This window comes from Pseudorca crassidens, chromosome 10 (genome assembly GCF_039906515.1).
Source record: "Pseudorca crassidens isolate mPseCra1 chromosome 10, mPseCra1.hap1, whole genome shotgun sequence".
Classification (NCBI taxonomy): Eukaryota; Metazoa; Chordata; class Mammalia; order Artiodactyla; family Delphinidae; genus Pseudorca; species Pseudorca crassidens.
Window position 1 is genome coordinate 12,479,978 of NC_090305.1, and position 20,167 is coordinate 12,500,144.

The window sequence follows — 20,167 nt, forward strand, 5'->3', positions numbered from 1 at the left end:
AGGGAGTGAGTCTCTACCATCCACCAGGGCAGTTTCTGGCCTCGGGGCCAAACCTGATTGACTCCAAGCAAGCTAGGCAGTGAAACTGCTGTTTCATACACATGGGCAGAATAAATGCATTCAAGTGATTTAAGAAACTGGAGAAGAGTGGACTGAAGGAACCCATGGAAACTAAGAGAGCTCATCATAGTTCCAGTTTTAACAGGACTCAGCTTGGCTACATCTGGTCCTTGGGGTTCCTATGTATCAGAAGTCCAGGAGCTCACCTGGGACAGCCCTGGCTTTGCAGACGATATTAACCACGCCTTTTATTCTCTATATCTGATGCTTTGACATCCTGGGGCCTTGTTGACTCTGGACGAACTGTGCCTCCCTGGGTTAGCTCATCGCTAGAGACAGCTGACAGCTCACCTGCCTGGGAGAACGTCCTTCATATGCAAAGCAAACACCCACAGCCCAGCCACCTCCTCTGTGGAGCTTTCACTCTCTGGGCCACTGTCCACCAGCCCTGATCACCCCAGGGCCAGGTACCAGACACCCAGGGACAGCTCCTGTGCCCAGGGCCTGCTGAAATGATTCCAACTAGCCAATCCGAAGTCTGCCTACCCTGCCTCACCCACTCCTTCCCCCTGAAACCACGATCAAGGCTCTTGCCCATGTCTTCTCAATCCCAGTGCCTCCTGACTGACCCTGGTTCTTCCCCATGTGGCCCCGCATGGCACGGCACAAACCCTCCTCTTGGCATCTGAGTATGACAAACTATCTTCTCAATGGCTGTTGTATTCTCATCTGTTGGCCTCACCATACCTAAATAATAACAAAACCTACATTTTACAACAAAGACATGTCACGGGGTGTGGCCACTCTGAGCACTTAACGTTCTCACCTTAACCAGCACTTTTCCAGACCAAAAGAAGGGGGGGGAGGGGAACAGATGACTTTTCTTAATCAGGGTTCCTCATCTAAACCACAGCACAAAAAAACAGCTTGAGTGGCGATCTTCTTAATTGTCCCAAGAATGGTACCTGACCAGCCCCACTCTAGACACAGAGAAGTTAATTCATGACAAACAGCAGGTGCTTTGGTGTACGAGGGCTTAATTCTCTTAGAGAACGTGGCTGGGAAACGTGACGAGTCTAACTTCCAGGTGTAAATGAAAACCCTGCATCATCCCCACAGCCACCGACAGGTCTGCCTCTTGGAAGAAACTCACTGCCGGGAAGCGGTGAAGGTGGTGCGGCGGGGTGTCCCCCTACCTGTGTGATCTGGATGAACGTTACCTGTGCTCGGTGATCCCCGACAGCGAACTGTATCACGGCGACGCCCGGGCTGTGGCTGTCCTCGATCCTCTCCACAGTGCTGGAGTCGATCTTCAGGTCGTTGCTGATCTCCGCACTCTGGATGAAGTCTTCTGTTTTTAAGTCCTCCACCTTCTTCAGCTCCCCGTTGGCCAGCTGGATGATGGAGCCTTTCATGAAGTAGGGAGGCAGCGTAGGGGGCGCGGCTGCAGGGGATGCCACCGACTGCACCACGGGCAGGTGGATCTGCGCCTGCACCATGGCTGGGTAGGCGGCCTGGGTGACCAGGGCCTCGGGGCTGAAGTTCTCGCTCTTGGGAAGGGCGGTGGTGACGAACGTGTGAGGCACTGCAGCAAACTGGGGCGACGACGTGACGATGGCCGAGGCCGCCCCCGACCCCTCCATGTCAGCGCTGCCCACAGGGATGAGCAGGGGCTGGGTGCCGGGGAGGACCAGGTGCGGGGGCAGGCCGCCGGCGTAGGTGATCGCTTGCTGCTGGCTGCTCAGGTAGCCGATGACGGGCGGCTGAGTCCCTGCGTAGAAGGCTGTGGCCGGCAGTCCCACCGGGAGGGGCTCCGAAGCACTGTGTGTGGTCTGAATGACCGTGTGGGGGGACAGCGTGGCGACGGCGGCGGCCTTCACGCCTTCAGGGCCCAGGGCCTGCTGGGGAGACAGCGCGTAGGACCGGTGCCCGGGCTTCCCTAGGTGCAGGCCGCTTTTGTCGTTGAGGGCGGAGGGGGAGGCCTCTCGGTGGGTGACCTGCTGCACCTCCAGGTCGGCGGCAGGGGTGCTACTGTTGGGCAGGACCATCACAGAGGCCCGCACCCCGGAGGAGTCGCGGCTGCCGTAGTCGGCAGGGCTGGGGTGGACCACCACGTGCCTGGACTCGTACGGGTGGGGAACGGCCTTGCCGCCCGCCTTCACCAGGCCCAGGTCGGCCGCGGTGGGCGCCCCGTACCTGCGGCCCTTCTCCATCTCCCCGTTCAGGATCTCCTTGGCCTGCGCGCCCTGCTGCAGCCGGCTGCTCTCGGCTTTCTTGGTGGCCTCGCGGGTGACAAAGTGGCTGCCGGAGTCGCTGTACTGCACGACGACCTGCGGGGAGGGCCCCAGGGTGAGCGTGTGCGGGATCATCGTCTGGTGCGGGTGCAGGTGGACGGGGATGGCCGGCGGGGAGGCCGGGCGCGCGGCGCTCTGCGGAGAGCTGGAGATGTGCATGTACTGGTTCTGCTGGGTGGGTGGTGGGGACCCGGGGGTCAGGAGCCCCGCGGTCCTGCCCAAGTGCTGCTGCTGCTCAGCCTTGTGTCCCGAGGCTTGGCTCAGGCCGCCCATGTTGGCCAGCAGGGTAGAATAGGCCTCCAGCTGGGAGCGCTGGGATGGAGTGGCGGCCCCCGCGGCCGAGGCCACCGCACTGGTGACGGGGCTGGCCGTGGGGGAGATCAGCTGAGAAGGGATGAAGCCGGCGTAGGGCCCGCCGTACTGGGAAGAGCCGATGAACTGTAAGGTATGCGGCAGGTGGGCGTACTGCACGGGCGACACCGGGGCCCCGGACTGCGGGGGCGGGTACGCGGGCATCGTCGTGGTCGCCGGGACGGACCGGGGCGCGCTGGGTGGGGAGTAGTCCAGCCCCGCGGACAGCGCTTTGTGTAAACCTATTCCCTGCTGTAAACCGAGCTCTGCCGGGGGCCCCGCCGGCCCTAGCCGCCCGCCCGCGTGGCCCCGGCCGCTCGCGTGGCCCGGGAGCCATGCCACGCCCTCCGCGCGGTGGTTGTCGCTGGGCACAGCCGTGGCCTTGTCCTCCGAGGGCCGGCTGGTGGCGGGGATCTCGCGCTTCTTGGGAGGCAGGCATTCGTTACTGCGCTCTTGGTTGGATTTCATTTTTCGCCGTCCCCCCTCCACGGTGACCGTTTCACTCTCTGGCTGGCTCTGCTTTCAGTCTGATAAACGGAAAGTCACATTTGATTTCTGTAGGGGATCCAGGCTCTTCATGAGGAATCATCTCCCTGTGGGTGCGATCCGCCAGCAGCCGCCCTGGAATCTGGGAAAAGGAAGAGGGTCGGGACAAGGGGAAGAGGAGAGGGAGGAGAGAGGCGATCAGAACATCAGCACCGGAAAAGAACGTCCTCCTCGAGATTGAGACTAAGCTTCTGGTGTCAACGTGAATTCCAAACACACCCCTGCCCCCGCCCGCCCCCACATTAGAGCAGGTAAAACGCTGGCCGGCCGCACTGTTTAGGACGTCAGCAAGATCATTACAACATGCAGCAAGTCAAAGCCTCTTTTTTATGGATTTAGCAAGTCTCCTAAGACACCTCTCTCAATACCCTCTTCTCTTTTTCTCTTTCCAGAAGGTAGACAATGCGTTTCTTAGTTTCGCTTCCAGAAATGCCACTCCCACGCCTTAGCTCTTCTTTACCTCGCTGGGCAATCAAACGATGCCCACAAGGTGGGTGACACCAGTGAAGGTCAGCCAGACCTACCCTCTGAGCCAGGCACTGGGAGGACAAGGTTAGGAACGGAAATCCTCAGCGGACTTCATACCTTGTCTCTGAGTCCTCCTCTGCCAAAGGCGCTCCTGAGAGATTCCACTGACTCTGGGTCCATACTGGATCTACAACGATTCTCTCTTCCCTAACACACGCATGCACGCACGTGCACACACACTATACACAGGCCCACTCAGCAGAGGGAGCCCCAAGTAATCGTGTTCTCTACAAGTTTCCAAACAACTCCCAGTACAGCTACTCACATGGTAACAGAAAGCCAAAAGGAATCTGTTGGACAGTTAAAACAGGAACATGGTTATGGTTTTAAAAAAATGCAATAACCAGGCTGAGGCACCGCGGGTGTGCTTAACGAGGGTGGCTTTACGCTTGCTCTACCTCTGCCTCTCACTTCCTTTCCAAGTGGTCTTTGAATTTTCTCTCCACACGCTCCATAAAGGGCCAACCCACCCTCAACCCTACAGATGAAACCTCTGCTGGACCACTCAGGCCCGAGTGTTTCAACCTGGACATACAAGTAGTGAGCCTGGAGCCAGTTTTCATGGACACCTAATCTCAGTCTTTCAGGAACCACAGAACTCTGTTACCATGACTGTGTAGGCAGACAGATGCCCACCTGGCAAGAGGCAGATCATCAATGGAACCAACAGGGACCAGGCTTACAGGCGGCAGTTGTGAGGGCCGCCTACAGGTAGCAGCTGCAGCCGTGAGCCATGTCACGCGCTGTGACCCTGGGAAGCCCTGGATCAGGCTCTGGGAATTCCAGGCCCTGGGTTTTTAGCATTTCTCCTACGCAGACCCGCTTTTCTATAGTCTGATGTTAAAACAGACACAGTTAAGGCAGCAGTTTTCAGCACTACCCTCCCCGACCTAGGGCTCTGTGTGTCCCAGATAACTCCGTTCTGTATAGCCTTCTCTTATGAAAGGCATGGCACGTAATTTACACCCAATATGTGCAAATAGATTAAGATGACAGTGCTATTTTCAAAACAATGATAGAATAAAATTAAACTACAAAAACTGAAAACAGCTGCCCCTTTTGACTACTTAAAAAGTACTGATAACTGATCTTTTATCTCTAGGTTTTAAGTCACGCTAAGAAAGAACTGCATAAACTCTGTTCCCACACAGACTAGCAAAGGAAAGTCATTTAGGAGATGGACTCAAAGCGAACTGTTCCATGCGCCCCCTGCTGGCTCCACAGCAGCACTGATCCAATAAAACCCCACAGGATTTCATTAGGGAAGTTCATGCAAGAGTAGTATGTCAGAATCCGGAATGAGAATATAGTAGGCCCAGCCAGTAAGGCACTAGGTTAATTAGCCCAAGGCAGCTCTAGGCAAGAAAAAATAGCGGCATAAAAGTCCTTTCAAAGCCAAGTAAAATGTCAAATGCATTCAGAAAGAGGTCCATTAGCAATGCAAATGTAAAACTGCTGTACAACCGAATGCACCATATACAAACCTAGAAAACCCCTCTGAAGGTACTTTTAAAAAAAGAACTCAGCTTTAGTGAATCTGAATACGAATGCTGACTTGGTTCTCGGCAGTGCCTTGGTTTATTTACACTGTGTTGTTTTTTGAAAGACACTGGCTGACTCCGTTGGCCCTAAAGATCTCTGTATAGATTCCATGGCTGGTCTGCTAATGGACCAACTAGGACCATATCGGCCTTACCACACAAATTCAAATATACTCTTCTGAAAAGCTGTCCATTGATAAACATCTTTTCCAGATAATACAAATGATAAATCAAGGATACAAAGATTAACTGGAGTGACCTGGGGCCAAACTGATACAAATTTCAACACTCCCTTCTCCTACCTTTAGGAGGACCTTGTCTCCTATTTACCAGCGCAGCTTGGAGGAGTCGAGTCTCTCTAGTTCTGGGGCATGTGTCCCTTCCTCTGTGTTTCATTAGCTCTCTATACTGTCTGTCTCTCTCATCAGGGGAAATCATCGTGAGGATAGGGACTGTATCTTGCTGTATTTTCAGTGAACCACGAGAGGGCGCCACAGGACGCCACCATGTCCCTGGTACATTGGATGATAGTTCATAAATTAAAAGAACAGAGAGGTAAATTGCGAAGGTGCAAAGTACAGCAGGGAAAAGGAAGGGAGAAAGAAAGAGACTAGGAAGAAGAGAAGAAAAAAGGAGAGTGGATGTCTGCTTTTAGGGTCTCTTTCTAGCTGCAGACACATGGTCTCCATGTCCCTCATTGCCTTTTCAGTGCTGAAACGCACCAGTGGTTCACCTGGGTCCCGGAGTTCACCTCCGGATGTACCTGTCGCAACAAGAGACACGGGGCCACACACCACTGTATAACTGCTAAGTTCCCGAAGAGCCACACATGCAGATCACAGGCTTCAACATTATTATTAGGAAAGGGAATTAGGAACAGGGAATTAATAGATGGATCGAGAGAAATTTATTTAGGGTTCACTACATACAATTTGCCTGCTAATCGCTGTTCTGAATACATCCATCTTAAGCATCTTTATATCTACATTTGTATCTCTCTCATCAGTATCTTAAAATTTAGCTCAGTGGCAATAAGACCTTGCTATTCCAAGTGTGGTCCTCAGACTACCTCCCCCGGCAGCTTTAGAAAAGCAGAACCTCAGGCCCCACCCAAACCTCCTGATTTCAGAGTCTGCATTTTAACAACACCTCCAGATGATTCACATGCACAGCAAGGTGTGAGAAACTCAGCTTGTCTGCATAAGCTTCTAAGTAAAGTAAACGTCTGGAGCCTCTTCTGATGGAGTAGGTGCTGGGAAACCAAACTAGGTGCTGTGAGCAAACAGAATCGATAGAGCCTGGGAGATAAGCAGCTAATATTTAGGGAGAACTCAGCTGTTTACTTTGGGGTCACCTAGACCCAATACAGTTCTAAGTAACAGATGCTCCTTTTCTTCTGGCTCTTTCCATCTTCAAGAACTATAAGGAAATACACTTCAAAAAGGCTGTTATTGTACATTTTATGTATAATTCAATCATCTCCAGGAGAAAAAACAGACTTTAATAAAGGAAGATATTTATATCTTTGATATCATTCAAAAATCCCCAGAGGCCCCCCCCCCACCCCCATTAACGTGGATTCAGATTGCTTCGGAAGTGTTAGGAAAATGAGATGATCCCCACTGATTCCGAGTCCTGTAAATAACAACCAACTGCTCTGAATGGAAGACACTCCTAGAATCTGATACATACAGTCCTAAAAATGCATTCCAAGGTCAGGGCAATAAACTAGGTTGCTCTGCCCAGCACCCTCCATCCTGCGAGTTTCTCAGTTTGAGTGAAACCCATGACTGTCTGGCATGTATGTCCATGCACAGCAGAGACGTGGTTTCGGTTTTAAAGAGGAGGAAATGCAGCCTGGTGAGCTTGTGTCAGTTCTGGAAAAAAACATATGACCATTTAAAAGACAGAACACCTGGACCTGATGGGAGAGGTCACTAGGACATGGCAAGGATTCTTGAAGTCCTGACACGCAAACCTCTTGCTTTACTAAATTATTACACAGGAAGATCTGTGTAGTGCAAGGGCACTTCATTTAGGTTAAATATTAAAAACAGGCCCAACTCTGATATCCTTGAGGTTTCTGGGATGGAGAAGGGTGGGTTGGATGATAGCGTAATTAGATACCTTCATGGTTGACTGAAAAAGAATGCCCCAAAGGAAGTGGATCACATATTCATTCATCAAACACTTACCTTGTTTCTAGTATGTACAGTGGACCTTAATTATTCAGTGTCAGCATGGGGCAAATGGTATGCCAGAACTCTATTTTCAGTTCTATTCTGTTCACCATTTTATTAGTGTTTTGGTTATCATATTTAGAGGTTAACAGAAGGCTAAAAGGGATGCTTAATATATTACTGCAATTAATATTCAAACATATCCTGAGAAGCTGGAAGTGATGGCACAAAACCAAAAAAATAAAGATGAACGAGAATAAATATACATGCCCTGCCCTTGGTTTCAATGGCTCAATTAGTCTAATAGCAGGGTTGGAGCAATCTGACTTAAGAATAGTTCACATCAAAGAGCCCAGGAATTTTCTGTTTGACCATCCATTCAATATGAACCAACAGTTGGGTATGATGCCTAAAAGCTGGCGTAACTATAAGCTTCATTTTAAAAAGCACAGTATTCCCAATAATGGAATGAATACTGCAGGAGCATACGGCACTGGTAAAGCCACAAAGTCCTGAGGCAAGGGGACACTGGTGGGCATGCCCAGGGTGGAGCGATGGGGTTAGTGGGAGGTCTGGACCCAAGACAGGTAAGTAACAGCTGAGGCAACTGAAGATGTGTGGCCTGGGGGACAGAAAAAAGCCGGAGCAGAGGTGCAATGCTCAGATCTATAAAGGGCCCTCCGTGGAAGGCAGGAGAGCAGAACTGACCTCCAAATTACATTGATACACAGTTGACCCTTGAACAAAACGGGTTTGAACCGCGCAGGTCCACTTATACGGGGATTTTTATTTCAATAAATACCTGCAGTACTACATCATCTGCAGCTGGCTGAATTTGAGGATGCAGAACGACCTACATGGAACGTCGACCAGGGAGCTCGAGCATCGGGGGCTCCTGGAACCAATCCCCCGCAAATACTGAGCGACGGCTATATACAGTAGAAATGAGAAAGTAATTAGAACTGTTAAAATGAGCTGGGCTGCCTCATGAGGTAGGGATCCCCGTGGCATCCCAAGTGTTGAGGCAGAGTTTGGAGACACGAACTGATGGTCCCATGTGGAAGAGAGACACAATCATAGGGATGAGAGGGGGAGAAAACGTACAGGGCACCGCTGCACTCCACCTAGCACTAATCAGGGACTGCAGGGGGCGTGGCATACCGTGTTAGAGGCGGAGTTGATTAAGGAAGTGAGAGAGAGATCTTCATACTTCACAGGCTTGCCAGCAGGGACCCCCCAGCACATCACCCAGCACCAGGCTCAATGAGCCCACCTAGTGGTGATCCAGGGCACAGCAGCGCTGAAACCTCAGAGGAAAAATCCTACAGAGTCAGAGGTGGAGAGCCCTGGATGCTATCACGCTGTGTAAACAAGCTCTCTCTCCCTCTAGGGTCACCAAAAGCAAGTTCAAGTCTGCACCAGGGTGCAGGACCCTTCAGTCAGTGAAGTGACACATGCCACACAGGGCTGGGAAGGCAGGGATCTGCCATGACCATCTACAGCTGAGATGTTAGTGGAATGAGGACGGGCAGGAGAAAAGAGTCCCTCTCTTTATATTATTAGCACCAAGAATAACAGTTTGGGGGGGCCCTGTTCATCTATAGATTTGGGGGCAATGAATACAGTGACTAAATGTAATGTAATAATTAAAAAAAATTAAATCCACCTGTAAGAATACAGTTGCATTTGGGTGTTCCCTGGCTCAGGGAAGCTCTGAGGGCAACAAACTGACTCGGAGTCACTGTTCTGATCACATCTCCATCTCCTTGATGGAAAGATGCTGGAGGGGACTCTTCAAGACGCACAGCCGCTCTGCTGCCCTTCCTCCACTGAACTCCTCTGCTTGGCATGGAGCTAACCCCGCCCCCCCGGTCTCCCCCCTCCCTAAGTCGTGCTCCCTCATCTGCTTCTAACGTCAGCATACTAGAGTGACAGGCTTCCTCAAGCCTGGGTGAAGCTCCTCCTTGGTTCCTGGCTTCTGCCATTATCGTATCTCATCCACGTGACGATTGTGACACCGGGGGGTGTTCCTAGTGGGTTTTGCCACCTCTGGAAAAACAGGGAGATCTGTCCTCTGGGTGGGTCCACCGCACGGGGATGTGGCCCACTTCTGTGTCCGCAGGAGGTCAGGCCTGAGAGAGGAGGGCAGAGGGGCAAGGCCCACAGCTGGGCTGGGCTGTCCCTGGCTCATGTGGGATGTCGCCGCAGCATCTGAGCAGCCAGTGTCCCCTGGCAGCCTGCCCGTGCTGGAACTCCTGGAAAGGCTCAAGGAAAAATAATCACTTGAAAGGATATCCATCTGGACTGAAACCGGTCCCAAATGAATTGCCCAAGAGACGTCGAGTTTGAGTTTTTAAGAAAAGCCGGAAATGCTTTTCTGTCAAGACCTTCCCTGGTTCAATACGTAAGCAAATGCCTTTCTGCTCTCAAGGGCTGTGTGTGCCAGATTAGCTACCCCGGGACACGGGAATCTCTGTTTGCCCACCACTCTGGCTGGAGGCTGGGAACCATAGGTGCTTTCCACGACCCCATAGCAGTTCTCACCCTGCCCCGGAGTGAATTGTTTTAAGGACAGAGGGACTGCTGTGACGAGGTGCAAAGAACTGGCCACAGTAACATGGTTAGAATTGGGGTTAGGAGACAAGGATCTGTCAATTTTTGACTCTTGATCGAATGTTCTTAGCACAACAGTGAGAAATCTCACTTCAGAAGTCGTTCAGCACTCACTTCCACGGGCATCGTTGGAATATCAGGATAAAACATTATTATTACTGATAGGAAGGTAACATTAATATTCTTACTAGGACCAGTAGGGGGAGGACACAGAGAGTAGTAGAAAGAATAGGCTGGGGTGTAGGTAAAGGACAAGTTCAAAGCCTGGCTTCATCTACCAATAACAAGTGCTGTCGAGGACAGCGGGCACATGGAGAAAAGGGGGCCCTCCTGCACTGCTGGTGGGAGTGTAAACTGGTGCAGCCATTGTGGGAAACAGTATGCACGCTTCTCAAAAAACTAAAAATAGAACTACCATATGATCCAACAATCCCATTCCTGGGCATATATCTGAAAAAACTCGCAAAACACTCATTTGGAAAGATATGCGCACCCCAATGTTCATAGCAGCACTATTTACAATAGCCAAGATATGGAAACAACCTGTCCATCAACAGATGAATGGATAAAGAAGATGTGGTATATTTATACAATGGAATACTACTTGGCCCTGAAAAAGAATGAAACTTTGCCATTTGCAGCAACATGGACAGACTGGGGGGGGGCATTATGCTAAGTGAGGTAAGACAGAGAAAGAAATACAGAATGATACTGCTTATATGTGGAATCTAAAAATACAACAAACTAGTGAATACAACATAAAAGAAGCAGGCTCACAGATATAGAGAACAAACTGGTGGCTACCAGTGCAAAGGAGAGAGAGGCAATATAGGGGTGGAGGAGGGGGAGGTACAAACTTTTGGGTGTAAGATAGGCTCAAGGATGTCTTGTACAACACGGGAAATAGAGCCAATATTTTGTGGTAACCGTAAATGGAAAGTAACCTTTACAAATTGTATAAAAATTAAAAAAGAAAAAAAAAACTAACAACCCTGGCCTCACTCCTACTGCCTATGGAATCTTTCTCTTTCTTGTAATTTTTATTTTACTCCAAATTATACATGTGTCCAGTTTAGAGAGTAAGCATCTCAACAGTGTGTAATCTTATAGGTAATATCTCTGCTTATAAAATGGGGAGGAATTAGTATGCACAGTGCCTGGCATCGTGCACACACTCAGTAAATGCTCACCATCCTAACTGTAACTCAGCAAATGCTTCTTCCTGAATCCCTTGTTTTCACCCACACTGATGGATCACTAATCTCTCCTGGTTCCATGATCAAATCAACACAATACCTTCAAACTCTCAATCCTTTCCAGCATCTGGGTTTTTCCTCACACCTGTGATTTACACAAAAGAAAAAGCCATGGATGTTTGAGAATTTATTTTCTTTCTTCAGCTGGTAGAAGGGATTATAGTTACAATAGCTCCCAATGCACAGGCCCCCATTCACACCCAAAAGCATGAAAGCCACTCCACAGGTACAAGCAGAATCAACAGAAAGGTGAGATGCTAAACTCGAGCTTGGCGTGTCTCTGTAAGGGTTAAGTGTAATGGTTCCTGGTTCCACTCTGCCTGCTCTTCCACAGCACTTAGATGAGTAATTCCCCAAAGGCATGGTGGGGAAATGCAGAATCGTCTTTCCACATCCCACAGGGAAGGCTGCCAGCTGTCTTCTCACACACACTCTCATAAGCTCCGCTACACACCACACAGCAAGGGGCCCGTGGTAGCTGGAGGGGGCTTAGTCAGATTCTCTCAACTACCAGGGTGCTGGGGTTCCAGGAGATTAGATGGCCCAAGTTTACAAACAGAGAACACGAAAATCTCCATCAAGTAAAAAAAATGCCTTTCTGGAACTGAGGCAGTCTGAGACAGTCGTGAGGCATTTGTTGCCCTTGATGTGGGTAGGTGGAAGGAAAGTGGAAGGTTCTGTATAATCTTGAACTAACAGGTCATTCCTCCTGGGAGTTCCATGATGGGGTCCCTTCTGTGGTTGTCTTCCAGTCTCTGGGACACTATACAACTCTACCACCGTCTTGGCAACAAAGGCCCTGAGACCTCCTGGGACCCAGCAAAGCAGGTATGACAGAAGCCACTGGGGCTTTCTTTGTGTAGACTATAGATAGCAACGCTTTTCATACAAGCAACAGCCAGTGTGTTATCATCCCATTGTAAAGACCAGCACACTGAGGCTTAGCGTGTTACGGGACTCCCCTAAGGTTACACGGCTCATAAATGGCAGAAATAAGATGAAAACCTTGACTCATCTAATGCAAACACCTGGGTTCCAGTTCTCGGATTAGGCAGTAGATCTGCTGGTATATAGTGCAGGATTAACCCTACCCAAACAGACGTCTGGCCTTTGTCTTTGGCTACTGGGAGGTCCTGCCTATAGAAGTCTGTCTGTTTGCCTGGGGGCTTTGACCACCAGTCTAAAGTATAATTTATGAGGGGGGCTTTGGGCCCCATGCGATATCAGTGCCAGCCTCTGGAGGAATTCAAAGACTAAAGTTACGCACCCAACCTCCGGGAGGAGCTGAGGATAAAAGATCAACCACGTGGGTGGTATGAGACTGAGCTCCAAGAAAATCTCTAGACACCGGGGCTCGGAGGAGCCTCGATGGGTGGCAGTACTGTGTGTGTACTGTCACGCTGCGGGACTGGGAGAAGGTAACGCCCCCCATGACCCCACGAGGAGAGGACACCTGGAAGCCCCGTGTCTGGACCCCTCCAGACCTCTGCCCTATATGCCTCTTCCTTGGTTGATTTTAACCTGTGTCCTTTCTCTGTAGTAAAGTGTGAACGTGAGTACAGCAGCTTTCAGGGAGCTCTGTGCTTCTAGTCAATGGATGAATCTGAGGGTGGTATGGGGGACTCCCCCCACCCCAGAACCTATAAGTGGTGTGAGAAGTGAGGGCAGTCTTGTGGGAACTGTTCTCTAACTTTGTAATTGGCTCATCAACTCCTTCTTATATAGCACATGATGAGTATACACTTAAAATAAACAGATCAAGTAATAAACTAAGCATAATAAATGAAGTTCACCGGGGTTCAGGGAAAAGAATGTAGGACCAAGGACCAGATAAATCCAAATCTCTACATTCCAGAACAGTGGCCTGTGGCCAGGCACATGAATGGAACAGAATGAGGGAGGAAAACACCGCCTGGGACAACCTGATCTGGCTTAGGGTCCCATAGGGAAAGTCTCCCTGTGGCAATTACCCAGTGGCACACACATGTAAGCAGCACTGAGCGTGTCACTTTTCTGCGTACAGAGTTCCAGGTGTTGGAGCAACGGGGGCAACCCATCAGCTACTTGCTGGTGTCTCAATGTTCTCAGTCTGCTGTGTGGAACTGACTTACTAGAAATCTCCCAAGGCCCCGTGGAGGCTGAACAACCCAACAGACCAAATACAGGGCTGGGCTCCATCATCTGGCTCTCCAGAGTTGTTTGGTTTTTTTTTTTAAACAAATTTATTTATTTTTTTTTATTTTTCGCTGCATTGGGTCTTCATTGCCGCGAGTGCTTTCTCTAGTTGCGGCGAGCAGGGGCTACTCTTCATTGTGGTGAGCGGGCTTCTCATTGCGGTGGCTTCTCTTGTTCTGGGGCACGGGCTCTAGGCACGCGGGCTTCAGTAATGGCGGCTTGTGGGCTCAGCAGTTCTGGCTCTTGGGCTCTAGAGCGCAGGCTCAGCAGCTGTGGCGCATGTGCTTACTTGCTCCACGGCATGTGAGATCTTCCTGGACCAGGGCTCGAACCCGTGTCCCCTGCATCGGCAAGCGGACTCTCAAACCGCTGCGCCACCAGGGAAGCCCCTCTACGGAGTTTTGAGGAAGTACTTCCTCCAGATCACAGAAGATGCTGTGTGCATGCCTGGGACAGTCCAAGCTGGTTGTGCTGTGTTCCTCAACAGAGAAAGGGACAAAGAAAATGGGGTATATCCATACAATGGACTGTAATTCAGCCTTACCACAGAATGAAATTCTGATACGGACTATAAGCTGGATAAATCTTCACAAAACATTATGCTAAGTGGGAGAAGCCAGACACAAAACGACCAATATTATATGATTCCACTTGTGTGTGGTCCACCTAGAGCAGGCAAATTCACAGAGACAGAAAGTAAACAGAGGTTACCAGGGGCTGGGGGGAGGGGTAATGCGGAGTTACTGTTGAGTGTGTATATAGTTAGTCTGGGATGATGAAAAAGTTCTGGAGCTGGACAGTGGTGATGATTGCACAAAAATGTGAATGTACCTAATGCCACGGAAATATAGACTGAAAAGCGGTTAAAATGGTAAATTTTATGTTATATATATTTTATCTCAATTAAAAAAACTTAAATTACATATCATGATTTTAAAAGTTTGCAAACCAACTGCAGTTTTGTTTTTAAACTTCACAGTGCCCCCTTCCCCCAAAGTTCTGCTTGGAGCTACGTGGATCCCCCCAGATACCTGCTAGAGTTAGCCCGCTTTCCATGGCTGGACGTTGGGGTGTCTCTAAGCTCTTACACTTGTGTGCATTTTCACAATGAGAACTGGGAACCATAAGAAGTTAAGAAGCATCTGGCGAGGGTGTGGAGAAAAGGGAACCCTCCTGCACTGCTGGTGGCAATGTAACTTGGTGCAGCCACTAGGGAGAACAGTATGGAGGTTCCTCAAAAAACTAAAAATAGAACTACCATATGAGCCAGCAATCCCACTCCTGGGCATGTATCCGGAAACACTGGAACTTGAAAAGATACATGCACCCCAATGTTCGTTGCAGTACTATTTACAACAGCCAAAACATGGAAACAACCTAAATGTCCATTAACAGATGCATGGATAAACAAGATCTGATACATATATACAATGGAATATTACTTAGCCATAAAAAAGAACGAAATAATGCCATTTGCAGCAACATGGATAGACCTAGAGATTATCATACTAAGTGAAGTCAGTCAGAAAAAGAAAGACAAATACCATATGATATCACTTATCTGTGGAATCTAAAATGTGACACAGATGAACTTATCTACAAAACAGAAACAGACTCAGACATGGAGAACAGACTTGTGGTTGCCAAGGCAGGTGGGGTGGGGGAGGGATGGATTGGGAGTTTGGGATGAGCAGATGCAAACTATTATATACAGAATGGATAAACAACAAGGTCCTACTGTATAGCACACGGAATTATATTCAATATCCTATGATAAACAATAAGGGAAAAGAATCTGAAAAAGAATGTATATATATGTACAGCTGAATCACTTTGCTGTATACAAAGTAACATAACATTGTAAATCAACTATACTTGAAAAAAAGTTAAGAAACATCCACGGAAGGCAGCACCCCACCCTCAAACTATCCCACCCCTGCCCACTCAACACAGAAGGCTGGCCAACATCACTGCCCTTGTGTTCTCCCCTTGGCTCCATCATCAGGTAATGTCAGTCCCACCTGCTAAATCAGGGGTCAGTAAACTTCGGTGAAGGGCTGCCCGGTAGATATTTTCAGCTCTGCAGGCAGCACAGTCTATCGGAAGGCCTCCACTCTGCCGGCGCAGCATGAAAGGCGCCCTAGATCATCCATAAACAGATGGGTGCAGCTGTGTCCCGTTCCAGCTCAAACACACTTGGCTCAAGGCCTTTGGGTACGTGGATTCCCTCAGCTCTATCTGAACACTCTCCACTCCAGCCACCACCCCTGCACAATGCCCCTTGCTGCTTGTTTTCTAACCCAGAGGTTCTCCTACCCAGACTTCCCAGATGACGTGGAGGCTACCTGTCTGGGGACCATACTTTGAGAACCATGGCTCTAACCTATCTTCGAGGTCTTTTTTTTTTTTTTCTTTTCTTTTCTTTTTTTTTGCTGTGGATCTTTTTTTTTTTTTTTAAGCCTTTTTGAATTTGTTACAATATTGCTTCTGGGTTTGTTTGTTTGTTTTTATGTTTTTGGCCACAAGGCATGTGGGATCTTAGCTCCCCGACCAGGGACAGAACCGACACCCTCTGCGTTGGAAGGTGTAGTCTTAACTAGTGGACCGCCAGGGAAGCCCCCCAGGTCACTTGTTTTATGTTCTCCCCACCCCAACCCCATGCCCTCTCCTCGGTGCTGCTTAAGACCATGCTTTATCTTATCACATACACACCATCCTCTAACTGTCTGCAATCCCCACCTAGGCTAACACTGCCGCTGGCTCCATGCCTTTGCCCATCACGGCCCCCCTGACTGCGACTTTCTTTTGTAATCATTCCTAACATCTCGACAAAGCCACTCAAGACCACTGCAATGTTGCACAGCCCTTCCTTCTCTCAGGCTCACCAGCACTTACATAATGTGTTCATTGTATGCTATACTTATTTTCATGCCTCTTTCTCATTAGACTGTAAACTCCCTGTGCTGGATACAGACTGAATTTCATAACCCTGTGGGATTCTAGGGCTGCTGTCCTTTCTTTGTCGGTTGACGGTTCTCATCCTGTGTCTGTTGCTGTTCTGTCTCCCTTAGAAGTTGGCTACTAAAAGGCAAAGTGTTTCTGGATCTTCTTCTAAATTTTTGGACGTGATCGTACAGTGTTGGATCAAAAGTGGAACTCATGACAGAGAGACATAAAATACTGTGTATCTGAAAAGCATCTGCCCTTAGAGATTCCATTTCTAGCACGGATTCTCATGTGAGATTATGAACCCCAGATAATTCCCGCAGCAAGAAGTAGAAGCACACCCTAGGAGATGTTTTTAAAGATGTGGGCGACACATCTTTAACCTCTAAAAATCCGCATCCCATTCTCCAAAACTCTGTCCAGACTGTCCTCGCATTAATCCCAAGGAAAGGCTGCTGACTGTCTTTGGATGTACTGGAAGGAATACGTATTTACAAAGACAGCAATTTTACTGAAACCAGCCTAAATCAAGCATAGAAAGAGAGATGAGCTTATAAAGATCAGCCGAGATAAGAATTCTCTCTGAAATAAATGTTTGTTTTAAAACCGGGGGTATGACTCATACTCGCTGAATGGGTGGCTGAGTTCTGACCCTCAAAAGATGAATGGTTCATTTTGAAAAGCAGAGCAAGTGGGAAACCTACACTCTACCTCTATTGTTTTCTCCAGAGGGAGGCTGCGCAGTGGAGCCCAAGATGCCCCGAGTCCTTTCCAATCTCCAGCAAAACGGACAATGGGATGACTTGCTCCCTGCAGCTGTTTTCAATCAAAACGCTGAGTTAATTACCACGGCCCCTCCCGGGGCTCACAGGCAGCCCAGCACGAAGCTGGTGGAACATTAAGGACGCTGAATGAGCTGCCAGAAATTTGGCTGCCAAATTACCCCTCCTCACCTTGGCTCGGCACCATTAACTTAATCAGGTATTCATTCAATAAGAACATTTTACACTCTCCCTGGAAGGCTGCCGCTGCCCTCCGAATGTGGCACACTGTCAAGCAGACAGCACTCAGCAGGAAATGTCAGGGACGGTTTTAGCTTCTTTGATTTAATTTCGGGTCTGGGAAGAAGGGAATCCCCCGCTCCAGGCAGGACTTCTTGCCTACGCCATGAAGGGAGGCTATGATGAAGAGCTGGTCAAAGACTAAGGAGACAGGCTTTGCTTATTCTGTACACTTAAGAGACAGCCCACGCTTTACGCCATAGCTCTTACTGCTGGGCAATCCACAGATGGTTGGCTTTGATGTCACAGGGACCTGGGAGAGACTCGTGGCTTTTGGCATTTGGTGATTGGTGACTTCAGGGGAGGTATTCAACTTTCTAATCTTCAGTTTCCTCTTTAAGAAAACAGAGATAATAATAAGCTCTATTTCATGGGATTCTTAGGGAACAGCATGCAACAATGCATCGCCCAGCACGCAGGCTGGAGAACCTCATAGAAAGCTGCCCCGGCAATGAACCGCTTCCAGGCATCAAATGACCTCCCCTTAAGGTGGCTGAGGGCACAGGAGTGGGATTCTAGTTGCCAGAGTTGGAATCCTGGCTCCTTCGCCCACCGGCCGTGCCTCAGTTTCCCTATCTCTATAGTGAGAATACTACCAGTACTCAGCCCATGTAGGCTTGTTGGGAGTTCACACCTTCAAAGAACATAGACCAGGGCCTGGCCCACCGCACGACCTATACATATTGGCCGCTGACGTTACAATTCCCTCCTGAGAAGGGCCCTCCCTCCCCGCTTCCTTCACTTGGGTCATATTTTCACCTGTATTGAAAACACACACTTGGAAGACCCTGCGACTCCAAGCAGCTCCCTGACCCATCACAAAACAAGCAGCGCCTTAGTGGATATTAGTACCTGTGTAATCAGCAGTGAATGTGTATATGGCATTTTCAGGGAGGCAACTCTCTATGGGCCTTCCTTGTTGCTGCATATCTTGTAAGTAGAGGCACTGACTCTTTGTTCTAGGCTTTTTTCTTTTAATTGAAGTATAGCTAAGTTACAGTATTTGTGTTCGTTTCAGGTGTACAGCATAGTGATTCTGCTTTTTTGCAGATAATATTCCATTATAGGTTATTATAAGATATTGGGTATAATTCCCTGTGCTATACAGTAAATCCTTGTTGTTTATCTATTTTATGTATAGTGGTTTGTATCTGTTAATTCCATACTCCTAATTTGTCCACCCCCCCTTCCTGGATTATTTTTTTAAGGATGTTTGTATAGGTTCTAGCCTTAGAAGATCTCTTCCTCCAGAGCTAAGGGGCAGGTTTGTTTGCTGCCCAGTATAATAAATATAATAACTGCCTCTGAGGTTAAAAAAAAAACAAAAAACAAAAAACCACGTACTTGCCTCCCTTGAGTTCTTTCCTGGGTTACTTCATGCAACACACGTGCCACTCAACTGTAGTGAAGACGCTGGGTACAACAGTCTCTAAAAGGTTCCTTGCTTCACCTCCGCTAACGAGGAATTTCAAGTCTCAGCAGCTCAGAAAGTTTACTAAGTCTCTAAAACTTCTTCTAGAAAATAATCCATACTAGTGCATTGGTATTTTTTCCCCCTAACTGGACTAAAGCCTTGCCTGCAGAACAAATGATCAATCACATCTACATTCCAAAATAAAATTCACATGCACTCATGTTTTAAATTTGGAGGTGTTCGTATTATCTGTTGTGTCTTCCTGCAGTATCAGTAGAAGCCTTCTGGTTTATTTGAACGTGGAGCACGGTACCCATTTTAGACACAATGACTCATCACAAATTAAATCAGTCCTTTTTCTATTTAACCTCTCTGGAATACCCATGCCCTCATGAGCATCTCTGCAACATTATAAACGCACAAAAAATGGCCAGTTATTTTATTTAAGACCCTAATAGCAAATGAAAGGCAACACATAATGCTGCGGGAGGCTGCAGGCATCGAATGACTGTAATCTATAACAGGCAATAAAATGTTTAATGGACAGACAGAAATGCAAAAAAGTTAAGTCGGTGCCCTGTTGACCACAAAGCTCATTTTCTTCACTAGCACCGTGGCCTCGAAAGATAGTTCCCCTCTCTGAGCCTCCGTCTCCTCGTCTCCTCATCTATAACACGTGAACGATGATGATAATGTTTTCAAAAGATTGCTGTGCGATGAAAGAAGACGATGCATGGGGAGAAGTGCAACGTCTCTCACAAAAAATCCGAATACGTTCTTTTTCCTGAACGTCAGCTCCAACTGCCTGTCAGGAATCTTCAAACTTCCCCTTATCACCCCTCTCAAACCAGCATCTACACTCTGCTTCCACACTGGGGCCATTGTTTTGCACCATCTTCCCAGGTCTAAAGCAGCATTGATTCTGATGACTCCTTACCACTTAACCACTTACCACTCCCCTAGAGGTATCGATCTTTCTTCAAAATGTCTCAACCATTAGGGAAAAAAGTCACACCTGTCCCTTTTTTTCCCCCATCCCCCCACAGAGTAAGGAATTTGGCCTTTGTTCCCGATGCCCAAAAAGGACTAGACTTTACCTTTGGCTTCTGGGAGATAATCTATGTCATACTTAATAGGAGAGTATAGGGTGGGGGGCCTTGAATCACAGCAAGTGACTTAACCCAGGGCTCTGCATCCTCATT

General features: G+C 48.5%; 1 protein-coding gene across 9 annotated transcripts in view; it reads right to left on the bottom strand.

Moving 5' to 3' along the window:
* ATXN1 (ataxin 1) overlaps positions 1–20,167 on the bottom strand; it is a 395,170-nt gene that overhangs the window by 19,205 nt on the left and 355,798 nt on the right. For 8 of the 9 annotated variants that reach the window (XM_067752049.1, XM_067752055.1, XM_067752052.1 and 5 more), the window contains one exon: positions 1,281–3,333. In XM_067752049.1, coding sequence (XP_067608150.1) covers positions 1,281–3,173 — 1,893 coding nt within the window. In that variant the 5' untranslated portion in view covers positions 3,174–3,333. Of the gene's footprint in view, positions 1–1,280; positions 3,334–8,302; positions 8,430–20,167 lie in introns of all 9 variants that reach the window. The other variant, XM_067752054.1, reaches the window with a different exon arrangement.